This window comes from Polypterus senegalus, chromosome 12, assembly GCF_016835505.1.
Source record: "Polypterus senegalus isolate Bchr_013 chromosome 12, ASM1683550v1, whole genome shotgun sequence".
In the NCBI taxonomy this organism is placed as follows: Eukaryota; Metazoa; Chordata; class Cladistia; order Polypteriformes; family Polypteridae; genus Polypterus; species Polypterus senegalus.
In genome coordinates this window covers 42484796-42501050 of record NC_053165.1, presented here as the reverse complement: position 1 = coordinate 42501050, position 16255 = coordinate 42484796, and the positions used below count along the sequence as shown (strand labels likewise).

Below are 16255 nucleotides of genomic sequence, written 5' to 3'. Positions count from 1 at the left end.
AGCGCCCATAGGGCCTGCCCTTGTGCACGGCGTGGAGGCGCGGGAGGGTGCCTTTTCCCCTCATGACAAGATCCAACGAGGCCCGGGGCGCGTAATTGCTTACCGCTGATTCTTTTAGACCAGTCTTGTCCCAGAATCACTGGGAAGGGGGGGTCAGGTAACACAGCGACCGTCATTTGGATTGGTTCCCCTTCCAGGTAAGATAGCAGTGGCGGAGCGATATGACCTAGTCCCCCATGTACACAGGTAACCAACAAATGTTGCTTTAACCACTGTTGCGGTAAGACAAACGGCGAGCAACAATGGTAATGTTGCTGCGGAATCAAACAAAGCCACCACGGCGTGCCCATTTAGCAACACCACTCCCGTATTCGACTCGCCAAGGGATGCGGCGGGTACAATACCTCTCCGTGATGTCCAGCTGCAGTCCATAGGCTCCGGGCGATGTGATGGGGGCAGTTTGGCAGCAGGTGGCGGTCTCGCCACACTTGAAACAGCGCGCGGACCCGGCCTCTCTTTGGCTCTGGCTGGCGCTTCTGCAGCGCGTCGAGGGCTTCGGGGTGGCCGCCCGTCCCTGCGGTTCCAGCGAGCAGGCTTTTCTGACCCCCAAGTGGGAGGACCGCCAACTGGCGCTCCAGGGCGTCGAGGAGGCCCGACATGTTTGATAGGCGTGCCCCGGACCTGCTGGGCGAGGGAACTGGGCATTGCGTTGACCAGGCCTTCACAGGCCACCCGCTCGACGACCTTCCGCCCGTCAGGGCTCTCTGGCCGTAGCCAGACGTCCCATCTTGCCCCAGAACTTCGAGCGCCTGGGCGCGGCGGGCTTTTCGGGTCAAAGACCCAGTTCCGCCATTCGACGCCTGCTGGCCGGGCTAATGCCGTAGCGGGCCAATATTTCGGGCTTGAGGAGGTCGTAATTAGCGGCCTCCTCCTCAGGGAGGTCATAATAGGCCCGCAGCGTCCCTTTAGGTATGGCGCCAAGATGGGCGCCCACTGGACCGCTGCCACTGCTTCGGGTGGCCGTCCTCTCAAACATGCCCAGGTAGGCATCGGCGTCCTCGAAGGCCCCATCGGCACCATAGGAGAGGCGGCTGCCTGGGGGGTCTGGTCTCGCCCGTTGGGCTTCCACTAACCTGGCCTTCGTGGCCTCCAGCTCCCGGTTGGTAGCGGCTTGCGCTTGCTGCAGGGCCTGGAGCTGGGCGTTCATTCCCTGCAGCACGGTGTTCAGGTCCTGTCCCTCCGTCATTCCGGGATCTCTATCCTGCCGCTCGCCACTTGTAAAGGACCGAGAGACAGTAGCAAGGGTTGGTGTTTTCCGGCGCCGTATATTGTACAGACACAAAAAAAAACAGGTCAAAATCATAAACTAAACAGTTCATAATGCGCGCCCGACTCCTGGCGTCGCGCCATTTTATTGGGGAGGAGCGGAAGTGGAGGAATGTCGGGAAGGACCGCAAGGGAGGATGGGAAGGATGGCGTCAGGGCAAGATGGCGGAGGAAGGGCGGAAGTATCGCACTGCGGTCATCCATGCCTATGGTGCAGGGCGGTCTTTTTCCTATGAGGAAGCAGAGGGAGAAAGTTAATACCCCACCATTCCCTGGCGGCGAGTGGTTTCCCAGGTGCTGTCGAATCAATCCATGACCTCCTACTCAAGCGTGCGTGACAATATATATATATATATATATATATATATATATATATATAAAAAATAAAATCTCTCTCTATCCATACATACAGTCTTTGGGGTGCGAGCAACTGTTGCTGGTGGTGCCAGAATCCATGAAGGAAGAAAAATGAAAAGCATTATTTGTACAAAATCTTAATTTATTTATCCATTCCTAAATAATTAAATGGGCAGGCTATTTCGTATCAGTGCAATACGCTGCTTGATAAAACAGATGACTCACGCTCTTATGTGCAAGTCTCCGTGGATATTATGAACTTTCGTTTCTGTTCAAGTCCTATTTAAATTTTAAATAGAAGGAATTTTTATTTAGTCGACAGAATATTATTCCGGAATAAATCAACTCAAACCTTAAATAACTTATAATATTTTGCTCTCCATAAAAATATATCCTGTCTAAATTATACAAGTTAGAAATAAAGTAAACGTTAAGAGAACAAACATTCAAATTTCTTTACTCTTATGTAATTTTATATAAAAAATAAACTTAAATTTTAAATATCCCAAAAGATTTTGCTCTCCATAAAAATATATCCTGTCAAAAGTATACAAATTCAAATATGAACATGGTGCATAACAAAACCTGGAAATATAAATAAAGTTTGTTCTTTTCAGCAATAACAAATCAAATCATTTAGTTGTCTTTGCTCTTATGTCATTTTATAAGAGCTGTACGCGTGGCATCTTTTTTTGGCAACAAGTTTGTTTGTTTGGTGTGAGGTTCTGTGTTGTGGAGATTCTCAGGATGGACTGCAGGAGCTCATCAGTGAGGCGACTCCTGTGTGCTGTTTTGTTAGTCTTCATGACTGAGAAGAGCTTCTCACGCAGATATGTGGTACCAAACATACACAAGGTTCGAGCCGCATGTAGATGGAGCTGGAGCATTTCTGCGGGAATGGAGTGGATAAACTGTGCAGGCCCTGCAGTATTGTACTTTGCCTTCAGTGTGCCATTACACTGCAGCTCAATCACCTCCATCTGAATCTGCACAGGTGCAGTTTCCACATCGACAGCAAATGGGTTGCGAAACAACTCAAAATTCTTTTTTTGTTCTTCAAAGTCACCAAAGTGCCGTGCGAACTCAGTGCGCAGTGCACTCAGTTTATCAGCAAAGTACGTATTTGGGAACACTGTTGTGTCAACTTGGTTCAACATTACTTGGCAACAGGGAAAGTGGGGCAAGTTGCACTGTTGCATTTGTGTCTCCCATAAAAGTAACTTTACTTGAAATCACTTTGTGATTTTACACGGGTAAAAACGTCTGCTGAAGTGTCAGATTCTTCTTTAACTCTTCTGCTTTCTGTATCTTGTGCATTGCATTCAGGTCTTTCAGGTTATCTTGATGTTGTGCCGTCTTAGATTAAATTCTGTAATTACAGCCACATTAGCTCCACAAATGAGACACACGGGTTTACTGGCAATGTCAGTCAACATATACTCGGCCTCCCATCGGTTTTTAAAGGCTCTATGTTCAGAATCACCTTTTCTCTTTGGCATCGTGTCGGTTAGCTTCGCAATAACTTGCAGCATCATGAGCTAGACTTGATTAAGGCGATAAGTGTTCGGCAAGGCAGCTGAAGCACTGCATTATGGGATCTGTAGTTTATTGTGTTACCAGCGCTTCATATCCCCGGGCCATTAATAACAATAATATATAAAATGATCTCACGGGCCGGATATAATTACATGCTTGGCCTGATGTGGCCTGCGGGCCTTGAGTTTGACACATATGGACTAAATAGAACTTGAAAAGATATATTTTTTCAAATGTGATCACGCAATTCAGATCGAGTTGACGCGCACTACAGTACATCGAGCCCGCGTGCTATTGTGGTTTTGCCTACGTGCCTCAATAAGTTACAGTGTGTGTGTATATATATATATATATATATATATATATATATAGAGAGAGAGAGAGAGAGAGAGAGAGAGAGAGAGAGAGAGAGAGAGAGAGAGAGAGAGAGAGAGAGAGAGAGAGAGAGAGAGAGAGAGAGAGAGAGAGAGAGAGAGAGAGAGAGAGAGAGAGAGAGAGAGAATATATTGGACCACCGCTTATTCGGACCGAATCCTTGCTTGCCCATTCTTTCCTAAAACGGACCGCCCAATAGCCAGCGACATGAAGTCGAGCGTAAACAAGTGCAGTGCATAAACAGAATGCGTCAGATAACACTAGACAAGTTCTTCAAACGTTGACTGGAATTAGATAATGTAAACTTTTTTATTGTGCTTCGCATGCTGAGTATTGTGTAGATCATTTAGAAGAATTTGTAGATTTCTTTTTCAATAAACAAAGTTGTAAGCAACCGTACATGTACGTAGTTCTTGTTTGTACGTTTGCCATACGCGTGTGCAGCACAATAAAAGTCATAATGACATTTTAATATGTTACTTATAGCACGTCCCGTATTGGTTGCACATGTATAGGGCATGTTCGTGTAATCGGACCAGCCGGTTATTAGGACCAAAATGATCGCGTCCCGATGTGGTCCGAATAACAGGAATCGACTGTATAGATATAGATATATATATATAGATAGATAGGGTGATCAAAAAAGAAGTACCACGTTTCAAACATTTATTGTACAAAAACGCTACAGGATAAAATAAATTTATTTGTGACACAAAGGGTATACAAAATAGTTTTTTTTCACTATGTTTTAAAAATTATGTCTTCAAGGTGGTATCCATCATTAGTGATACACTCCTTCAGACGATTTCTGAACGCTCACATGACTCATTCAGCCATTTCCACGCCATTTGAGCTGTTGCTCCATCCCGTTGAAACCAGGCATATAGCACATGCATTTTTTTCCAGTTGGGGTCACAACAAGTTCTCTAAAATTTAAATAACATTCTGAAGTGACAGTGACTCTTGCTCCCCTCCTCCTCAATAAAGTAAGGGCCTACAATGCCTGATTCTGCAAGGGCGCACTAAACTGTAACATGCTCTCTGTACAGGGGTCTCTGAAGTTCATGAGGGTTGGTTTCAGCCCCATAGCGAAGGTTTTGCTCTTTACGCAACCATTCAAATGGAAATGTGACCCGTTGCTCCACATGACAATGGCATCTCGATGAACAGTTTGCAGAATGTTCGCACACAATTCCCTGCGGCTCTCCCAGTCTGTCAGTGAATTCCTGCCCTATCATCATTTTGTATGGATGGAAATTATGGTCCTCGTACAAAATCCTCCTCACAGATGTTTTTAAAATGTTTTTAAAATCTGATTATTTTAATTTTATTGAGAGTGAACCAATTATAAGAGATGATATGTGCAAATTTGTGAGTATAGAGTTTTCTAAATCAAGTATGGATATCTGCTATGTAAGGACAGTAGTATAAAAATAAGTTGAAAATTGGTAAACTTTCAAATGCTCTTCTCTGAGAAGAAAATTTAATAATCCTGCTTTCCATAATGGTGAATATCATTGCTGAAGCATTATACAGAAGAGGCAGTGAAACACTAATGAAATTGAGGGCACATGGTACTTGTCCAGTGAAAATAAGGCTTTATGCAATTGTTAAATGTTTTGTACATTTTCCAAACCAATGGAGGTATAGTTTATTGTTGGGTTCTTTTTTTGTTGAAAACATGTGCTAAAGGGCCTGGTTTTTAAAAGCCCCAGTAAATCTTTGAATTCATCCTGTACCTTAGCAGCTTCTAAATTGTCCATGTCATATGCATAAAAAAGTCTTGATTGTATAACCAAATCAGAACATTTCTGTGAATAAAATGTGTAGCATTGCATAATATCTTCCAAACAGGTACTGTCAGTGGCACGAAAAATAAAAACACATTTAATGGTTGCTTGCATGGCTATTGTCTTTGTAACATAAAAAACATGCCCATTTTTACAATATATGGCACTTACTTTAACTTCAACTTCAGTCTTTCAGCAACAACCAGAGTGAATTTAGTAGAAAAGGTCCTGTTAAAGATGAAGGTAAGCCAGTTTCATGCAGTTTTTAATGTTGGTTGCTGTGTGTCTGTATTAAATTAATATGTGACTCTTAGTTAATGAGGATCTGCTAATTATCCTTTCTTCCCGTTGTTTCCATGTATTTAAAACTTTAGATGTGTAGTATTTGGGCACTATTGTGAGTTTGCTCTAGTCTTGCTGTATTCAACATAACTCTGTGATAACCTGTAATGTGACCATTCTGAATATTCTGAAAACCATGCACTCTTACATTTTTTGATTAGACAGAGATGGAATCGTGCTTGTAAAAAAAAAATGTAGTATGCTGTCTATCTATGCTGGGAAGTCATGCACTACAGGCCATAATGAAAGTGTTGGTAACGTTATGCTTTTTTGTCACAGGGATAGTGCAGTAGTTGATTTTATTTGTTTATTTACCACATTTAAAGCAACTAGAACTTGACCAAAATGCTTTACATAGAATAAATGGTAACAGTATGAAATAAAAGCCCAATAAAGAATGAAAAAGAAAAACAAAAAGGAAATATTATAAATACATGAACTCACATGTACTAACACACAACACAAACATATATCTATATATATCTATATATATCTATCTATCTATCTATCTATCTATATCTATCTATATATATCTATATCTATATATCTATATATATATATATCTATATATATCTCTTGCGTAAAATAAAAAAATACATAATATTAACTCGGTATTAAACAATATAAAGATTTAATTGGTCCAACTCACAAGCTAAAAAGCAAGTGAATAAAAGTACATTTTTAGCTGAGCTAGACACCCATTAAGTTAAATGTCTGAAGTCTCTAGTGTTCAAATTCTGTTTTCTTTTAAGGATCGCCTGCTCACAATAGAGAAGGAACAGTTCCTCCATCTGCAGCACGTGGTTTACCAAAGAACAGATTTCAGGTATGTTAAATGGCAGATGTTGTTTTTAAACTTTTGTTTCAATACTTTGCTAAATCTTGGACTATTTGGGGTTGATGCAATTTTAACGCCATTTTGGGTGTTACTATTGTATGCTTGCACCAGTGCTCAGTTAGGCTGAGACAAGTTCTAGATTAGAATTCTGAGACATTAGAGGAATTGCATATATAGTTGACTGATCGACTTTGTCAAATTTGGAGTCTAGTATAAAGTAGCCGTGTGGTACAGTGGGTAGCACTACTCCCTCAAATCCAGCATCCTGGGTTGAAATCCCATATCTGATCATTGTACTTGTATAATTTGTACATTCCTAGGCCTGTCACAATTATGAAAGTTTTGTTGACAGTTCTCATAAAAATAATTGTGATTAGCAATGTATATACAGTGATCCCCCGCTATATCGCGGTTCAGCTATCGTGCCCCCGCTACATTGTGGATTTATTAATACTATTATTATTACTAGGGGATCCACCCCCTACTCGATTCACTCGCCCACCCCCAGGTTTGGTTTACCGGATAAACAATTTAAAGAGATTGTTATTTTCATGGGAATTGTTACATATGCATTATTTTCATTTTTACTTTAAAACTTTTGTAAAAATAATATTTGTCTTTTATTTCCTGCTCCGGGCGTGGTTAAATCTCTTTCTAGCGGCACTTATAACACTGCTCGCATTGTGAAGGGGGTTCTGAATGCACGCTAAAGAGATGCCATCGGTTCAGCTGGTGTCTTGCTGCTAGTCGGCTGTGTGTTGTGCTTGTCGCGCTTTGCGTCAATCACTTAAAAGCCTGTACAGCAGCTGTCCTTTTTCCACTTCGCGTCTCTGCCGCTCGTTTTGTGAAGGGGGGGATCTGAACTCATGTTAAGCAGAAGTGGACGGATCAGCTACTGGCTTTGTGCTGCTTCTGCCAAGATGCCTGTTCTGCTTGTCGCTCTGCGTTTTCTGGGCGGTGGTGTGTGTGTGTGTGTGTGTGTGCGAGGGTTGAATGCACGCTAAGAAGTGCTCGGATCATCTGCTGGCTTTCTGCAGCTGCTCACGGGTCTATTGTATATATGTCTAGTCTTGTGTGTCGTCAAAGTGTCAGTCCAAGATGATCTGGTCTCAATCGCTTTGCTCAAACCCGGGGATCACTGTATATAACATGTATGCCACTATAACTTAACTAGTACAAGTCAAAGTCATGGGTTTTTATGGGTGAGTCACCAATTTAAGAAGCTTTTAATACCAGCAGTTTTGTGCTTAATGAGGTGCATGTCTGGAATCTCTTATATATATTTCTCTTCTGGTTCGTCCTGCTTCCTCTTCAAAACCGGTCCCCCCTCCCCCCCACACGCAGCCCACACGGCATTTCTCGATTCCTATTCCTTCTCTTCCAAACCCTTCCCCACCCTGCCTGCGGCCTCCCATACATTCCCACGCCGCTTTTCTCGATTCCTATTCCTCCTTCGGACTACTGCATTCCCCACTCCTCTCTCATGTACCCATTGGTGTCATGTCACCGCCCTATATCTAGCCTGACCACGTGACCTTTCACTTCGGCCATGTGTGCACCTGGGAGTCTTTTCCATAGCCTGCTACAGGAAGGTACTCTCTCGACCACTTGCATTGGTTTCACTCCTTGCTATTGGTTTCTCTACTTGCTATTTTCGTTATACTGCAGCAGTTGTTTCCTAAGCCTTTGTTATAAAATGAGCAACAGTATCTTCTCTGTCGACAGGTTTTTGTACAGCATCATCTCTATCCCGGGATCCGCCAACTGCCTGTCCCTATCAGTGGGTTATTTCTTGACACAAACAGTTGATGAAGGCAATGGACTCTCACTACAACATAGGGCAGTAGATTTCGCGGCATTACATTGGGACAAATTTGGAGACGTTCTTTCCAACGCAAGTCAAGTTATCACAACAAGTCATGAGTACTATCAGTACGTGGCAACATCTGTAGTTTATGGGGGTGAAGCTGAAATTCAAGCTCTTTCCGAGATTCTCCATGCTACCATTGTCATTTACTTTAAACACAACCCCAACATTCCTCCTTGCATTAAGTTTGCAAAGATTTGCGTTAATCTACAACAACCAGTCTTTTTCTAGGGTTAGATCTTTTGACTCATTATCTGTTGTCTCCAGCAAAACACCTATTCACAACTGCGTCTTTCAAAAAGTATTTCTTTCTTTCTTAATTTCTGAATTCCTTTCTCACTGTTTTCCATTCCTATTCTCACACCGCCGTACGCTACGGCAGTCATCGGCTAGTACACAATATTCAAAGTTTGGGAAGTGCAGTTTCAAATGTGCAGCGTGCGTTCTGTTTATAGGATGCCTTTCTCTTCCTCCCATTCTTGTCCTCTAGATGTGCACTTGCTTGTTTACTTTGCAGTCTATCTCTGAGCACTGGAAGAACCAGTGAGACCGCTGATATAAAAGAGGGCTGTAAAGTTGTAAAGTATTTTGCGACATGCAGCTGATTCTATACATTTTGGTTTGTGAGTGTTTTTTTTCTTTTCCTTTCTTCATGGCAACTAAAGTAAAAGAAGAAATTGAGCCGTGGTTTGGGCTTAACAGTACTAGATTAGACTTCCTACCTTAGAAGTGCCAATTCTCAGTTTAAGTTTGCGGGTGGTCCTATATCATCACATGGGACACCTGAAGGAAGGTGACCACACCTAGGGAGCCCTACCTAAGCATTAGGAAATAAATTAATAGAAAAAAGATTTACTCATGCATTTAGAGACTAGAAGTGCATGTAAGAATCATCAAAGGTATGAGATCAGTTTTTTTTGTTTTGTTTTGTCCAATCTCAAGAAGCAAATTTTGTTATGTCATTACAGTACATATGTTTGTAACCAGGGTTTCATATCTGTTGAATACATAAGGTTTACATACTGCTTTAAGATTTATGCTGTGCTAAGCCTTTTTAACTGGAACAACTTTGGTGTGTGACCAACATGGCAATTGGTTTTTGGAAGGGCTGTTCTCAGAGTTTTTAAATAGTCTTCATTGATACAAAACAGCAGTCCATGTTACTTCTGAATGAACATGACTATGGAGCAGCGCCTGCTCCTGACTAGCATGCATAATTTAGTACAACCGTGGTGTGATTTTAAATTGTTTTTTTCTGACTACAAATATGAACTGTAAATTTAAAACCACACTTGATTTTGTATATTTGCTTGTTTTAAGGCAGGATCTTAATAAATTTTGTAGAACAAACATGAAACAATACAAAAGGGAAAAGTGGGGAGGTAAATATAGACCAAATATCTTTTATATATTAACTATAACACCTACTTTACCTTCTCTATTATATATTGCAATATATTGACATCACTTTGAGCGAGCTTACAAGTAAATAAGAAGAAACAGCTTCACTGAAACTGTTGGCATACTGGCATAATAGAGTTAACAAACATACCTTAATAATTATGAAGGAATTATTGCATGAAAAATTGGCAGCTTTTGTTCAGTTTTTAGGTTTTTATTGTGTATTTTTTTTTTTCAACAATACTTCTTATATTGCTAAAATGTATTTTTGGAAATGAAAGGATAGAGTCCAATAAACATGATCCATGGGTGGCTAACTTTTGCAAATAGGTTTGCAAGTCAATTATATCACTTCTGACTTTTGTGAATGGGACTAATTTATTTCCTTTAAATGGTTAAAACAACACTAATAATTCACATTCAATTTACGAAAAAAATAAAACTTTGATGTTTTAATGTAAAATTGTGACTTCAGATCTGGCCCCAGCAATCATTAGATGAAGTAAGTGGGTTTAAGAATGTTGTCATGCCTGTTATGATATGGCATTATGTAGCTTTGTTTTTTAAAAGAAATGTTTATTTACTCATATTCTCACTGTAAGGTTTTTTTCACATGTTATCTGTGAGAAGTATTGCCTCTGTGATAATCTTCTTTTAAAAGTTTAATAGCATTTGCACTACTGTTTGAATATAACTAACTTTATTCTCTTAACATTATTTATAGATAGTTTCCACTCCACCAGATATTGTACGAAAACTGGATAGAACCAAAAAGTATAGAAACCAGTCATGGTCCTCCCCTCCACAAGATTACAAGGTTTCTTCACAGCAAAGCCCTTTGGTAACTGCTGCTGTGCATTCAGAATTTACAAAGCCTAAAAGCAACAGACTGAATCACTGTGATGATGTATGCTCCATAGAGAATGATCTTCCAATAACAACAATTGGTAGGTTTTCAGTTGTCAGTATGAAAGAGGAGGAGAAAAGAGCAAAAACACCACCCTCTAACAGGTACTCTGCACCGCCTATTTTTTACATGGATGCTGCTTCCTTGAGCCAAGAACAGAAGCCAGTGGTTCCTCGCACTCACACATCTGTCTCTGTTGATGTCACCATTCATGACCGCAATTCTACTGACTCTGGTGAAGATTCTGTTAGTGTAAAGCATGCTGCAGTTCAGTCTTCAGGTGCAGGTGATCAAAGCAGCAATGACCTTATGAAGAAGGCATTTGCTCTCCTGAAAAGATCTGGAAAAACAAACGTTATGCAAGAGCAAAACTGCTCAAAGAGCAAAGATACAAATATCCCATCCATAAATGTCACTTCATTTAATTCCCAGGCATCCTATGTCAGCAGTGACAATGATTCAGAGTTTGAGGATGCAGACATGAAGAAAGAGTTACAAAGACTAAGAGAGAAGTATGTTGATTTTATGAAATGTTTTATTTTTTGAGGCCATGTTAAAATGTAATACAGTGCAATGAGCAAGGTTTCATGATGGCAGAAAGCATTTTTAGGAAATTGTCTAGAAATCCAAAGGTATACCGTACGTGAAAGTAAGTTAAACAAGTAAAGTGAGTTCTTGGTGGTAATTGAAAATGCAGATTTTGTGTGTGGTCATTAACTTTTTGTCTTTGTTTAAACATTTATCTTCATCTTACTGGGAATTATAATACTGTAAAAGCATACATTTTAAAACTTAATTTTCCAGGACAATAAAACTTGAGCCTTTTTCTTCTTCTTGAAATGTATTTTCTTATTTATCAGTAATTATTCATTTTAAAGAATGCATTTTAACAAGGAAGACAAATTCCTAAACAATTAGTTCGATATAAAGTATATATGTTTCTGTGGCATTTGCACTGAAGCCCCAAAAATTCTTTTTTTTTTTTTATTTTGCTGAAGACACATGAAGGAGATTTCAGAATTGCAATCTCAACAAAGAGGAGAAATCGAAGAGTTGTACAAGAAACTTGGCAAGCCGTTGCCTCATTCAGTAGGCTTTCTACATGCAGCACCTCCTACAGGACGTAGAAGACGAGCTAGCAAGAACAAGCTCAAAGGAGGGAAGCTGTTGAATCCACTGATGCAGCAGCTGAAGAACGTGGCAACTAATATCGGCAGCAGTGAGTCCAATCTCTTGTTTTCTTTTTTTTTGTTTTTTTGTTCTGCTGTACATTCACATCACTAGAAATGTCCCTATATGGCAGTTGTAAAATCAGAGAGTGAAGTTGGTTTGTACCAGAGATTCTAAACTGATATGTGTTCACATTAATCAATATCACGAGAGGCCTCTGATGTCATTAATTAACAGATAAATGTAGCTGGTGCAAGGTATACAGTCCCAGTTTAAGTTTATACCTTGGGACACTAGTTGAGTGCAGTGTATGGGATGTCAGCCAAAAAGAAAAAGCAGATGCGAGTAAACTAAATAGGGTCTTTTCTTCCTTCCTTCCAGATGTTTTTTGCAATCCTTTTCCAGATAGCTTCCGCATAGTTTGGAGGTGTACTTTGGGTCACTATTATATTGATTAAAAAATGACATTGAAAAAATTACAAACAAGATGGGATGGTGTGTTGTAAATAACTCTTGACACTTCTTTTTTTTGGCTGCTCCTATTAGGGGTTGCCACAGTGGATCATCTTGTTCCATATCTTCCTGTCCTCTACATCTTGCTCTGTCACACCCATCACCTGCATGTCCCCTCTCATCACATCCATAAACCTTCTGTTGGGCCTTCCTCTTGCCTGGCAGCTCTATCATTAACATACTTTTCCCAATGTACCCAACATCTCTCCTCTGCACATGTCCAAACCAACGCAATCTCGCCTCTCTGACTTTGTACCAAAACCAATACAACCTGAGCTGAACCTCTAATGTTCTCATTTATAATCCTATCCATCCTCGTCACACCCAATGCAAATCTTAGCATCTTTAACTCTGCTACCTCCAGCTCTGTCTCCTGTTGTTTTAGTCAGTGCCTCTGTCTCCAACCCATATAACATAGTTGGTCTTACTACTGTCCTGTAGACCTTCCCTTTCACTCTTACTGATACCCGTTTGTCACAAATCACTCCTGACACCCTTCTCGACCCATTCCACCCTGCCTGCACTCTTTTTCACCTGTCTTCCTCACTCCCTCTTACTCTGTACTGTTGATCCCAAGTATTTAAACTCCTTCACCTTTGTTAACTCTACTCCCTGCATCCTCTCCATTCCACTGACCTTCATCTCCTTCACACACATGTATTCTGTCTTGTTCCTACTGACCTTCATTCCTCTCCTCTCTAGAGCATATCTCCACCTCTCCAGGGTCTCCTCAACCTGCTCCCTACTCTCACTACAGATCCCAATGTCATCAGCAAACATCATTTTCCACAGGGACTCCTGTCTAATCTCATCTGTCAACCTGTCCATCACAATTGCAAATAAAAAAGGGCTCAGAGCTGATCCCTAATATAATCCCACCTTTACGTTGAATGCAACCGTTACTCCTACCGCAGACCTCACCACTGTCGCACTTCCCTCGTACATATCCTTTACAATTCTTGCGTACTTCTCTGCCACTCCCGACTTCTTCATGCAATACCACAGCTCCTTTCATGGCACCCTGTCATATGCTTTCTCTAGGTTCACAAAGATACAATGCAACTCCTTCTGGCCTTCTCTGTACTTCTCCATAAACACCCTCAGAGCAAACAGTGCATCTGTGGTGCTCCTTCTTGGCATGAAACCATACTGCTGCTCACTAATCATCACCTCACTTCTTAACCAACTTCCACTACTCTTTCCCATAACTTCATGCTGTGGCTCATAAATTTTATCCCCCTGTAGTTAACTATAGCTCTGCACATCCCCCTTATTCTTAAATATCTGCACCAGTACAGTTCTCCACTCCTCAGGCATCCTCTCACTTTCCAAGATTCCATTAAACAATCTGGTTAAAAACTCCACTGCCATTTCTCCTAAACACCTCCATGCTTGCACAGGTATGTCATCTGGAACAACGGCCTTTCCATTTTCCATCCTTTTCACAGCTGTCCTTATTTCCTCCTTGCTAATTCGTTGCACTTCCTGATTCACAATCTTCATATCATCCAACATTTTCTCTCTCTTTCTCTCTCTGTCATTCTTTTCATTCATCAACCTCTCAAAATACTCTTTCCATCTGCTCAACACACTCTCCTCACTTTTGAGTATGTTTCCACCTTTATCACCCTAACCTGCTACACATCTTTCCCAGCACGGTCCCACTGTCTAGCCAATCGGTACAGGTCCTTTTCTCCCTCCTTAGTGTCCAACCTCCCATATAACTCATCATATGCCTTTTCTTTAGCCTTTGCCACCTCTCTCTTCACCTTTTGCCTTATCTCCTTGTACTCTTGTCTACTATGTGCATCTCTCTGACTATCCCACTTGTTCTTTGCCATCCTCTTCCTCTGTATACTCTCCTGTACTTCCCCATTCCACCACCAGGCTTCCTTTTTCTCTGTCCAGATGTCACGCCAAGCACCCTTCTTACTGTCACCCTTACCACATCTGCTGTAGTTGCCCAACTGTCTGGTAACTCTTCACTTCCACCCAATGCCTGTCTCACCTCCTCCCTAAACCTAACCTTGCAGTCTTCCTTTTTCAACTTACACCATTTGATCCTTGGCTCTGCCCTCAATCTCTTCCTCTTCTTGATCTCCAATGTCATCCTACAGACCACCATCCTATGCTGCTTAACTACACATTCCCCTGCCACCACTTTGCAGTCTTCAATCTCCTTCAGATTGATTCTTCTGCATAGGATGTAATCCACTCTTGTACTTCACCCTGTTTTCCTCCCTCTTTTTAAAATACATATTCACCACAGCCATGTCCATCCTTTTGGCAAAATCCACTATCCTCTGACCACCTTCATTCCTCTCCTTGACACCATACCTACCCATCACCTCCTCATCTCCTCTGTTCCCTTCACCAACATGTCCATTGAAATCTGCTCCAATCACCATTTTCTGTCCCTTGGGTACACTGCTCATCACTTCATCCAACTCACTCTAAAAATTATCTTTCTCATCCATCATACACCCAACTTGCGGAGCATATGCACTAACAACATTAATCATCACACCTCCAATTTCCAGCTTCATAATCATCACTCTGTTTGACACTCTTTTCACCTAGAAAACACTCTTGACATGCTGTTCCTTCAGAATAACCCCTACTCCATTTCTCCTCCCATCCACACCATGATAGAACAATTTGAATCCACCACCGATCCACCTACTAACACTCTGATATGTGACGTAGTCGTCTATATTTTCTCCCCTTGCCTGATTTCTTGAAAAAAATCTGTACCTCTCTACAGTTTCGTTTATTTTCGGGTTGTAATGTTCCTCAAATGTACGTATCATCAAGCTCATGGTTAACTCATCAGGTCTTACATCACCGGTCAGCGCCTGGCACAATTCTCTGCCGCTCTCTTCAATAAGATAATGAAATAATCTGACCTTAGTGTTTTCCTCTGCCTCTGGCATTGCAAGTTCTGTGAATAATCTGAACTCGTCCTTCCATGTTCTCCATGACTTCGCCAGGTCTTTAGAATTGAGGCTTAATGTAAGCGGCGGTCTCAGAGCCTCCATTTTCCTTTCTTGGGAGCGTCTCCACGTCCTGAACTTTTAACAGCAAACTGACGTGACTTTCGGCGCAGTTCCGTCACCTACGCTGCCACCATGTTTCTCTCTTGAGATTATTAAATGGCACAGACTCACTCTTCCAGTTTATGTCTGCGTCTTCTCATTATACTTGTATCTCGCGAATATCGTATTCGTATTAAACTTAAGGTTTACACTGTGCTTTGTTTCCGCAGTAGCTGCACTTATGAATATGCTTGTATGCATCACTCGCTTCATATTTTTCTGCCTTCTCAAATGTGTAATGCGTTTTTTGAACTGGTTTCATTCATCGAAGTGATCACTACCCAAATCGGTAGTCCTGAATCTAAGATGTTTAACAGGTTTTCCGGTATAAGTTGTGGATTTGCCTGCGAATATTTAGCGGCAGCGTGTCTATGAACGTAATTTAAACTTACGCTTTACACCTTGCTTTCCTATTGATATATGTACAAAAGGCTTGTTCAGCGTCCGAGGGTTGTTATATCACACACTGCATGCACGGGTTTACCTTTCACAGTCCTGCAAAGTCAGTTCATGTGAGCCGCTCGGAGTACATGCATCAAAGGTTCTCAGATGTGCTTGTGCTATGTCGTGTGATCTTGCGATGTCCACAACTTAATTTAATGTTAGCTAAGACCCGGCACTTAAAAGTTTCTCTCTCACTTTCGCTGAGTTTGTGCCTGACCATCTCATCTTCGTTTGCATAAGAACAGTCCTCCATCCGCGAATATTTCGTAGCAGCATGTCTATTGGATAGCTGCT

The 16255-nt window shown here is 41.3% G+C and overlaps 1 protein-coding gene across 3 annotated transcripts in view; it reads left to right on the top strand.

Moving 5' to 3' along the window:
• The window catches only part of LOC120540316 (serine/threonine-protein kinase WNK2-like), a 205600-nt gene that overhangs the window by 152501 nt on the left and 36844 nt on the right, over positions 1-16255 (top strand). For all 3 annotated transcript variants that reach the window (XM_039770970.1, XM_039770969.1, XM_039770968.1), the window contains exons 20-23: positions 5573-5627; positions 6479-6552; positions 10557-11251; positions 11738-11958. In XM_039770970.1, coding sequence (XP_039626904.1) covers positions 5573-5627; positions 6479-6552; positions 10557-11251; positions 11738-11958 — 1045 coding nt within the window. The remainder of the gene's footprint in view (positions 1-5572; positions 5628-6478; positions 6553-10556; positions 11252-11737; positions 11959-16255) is intronic.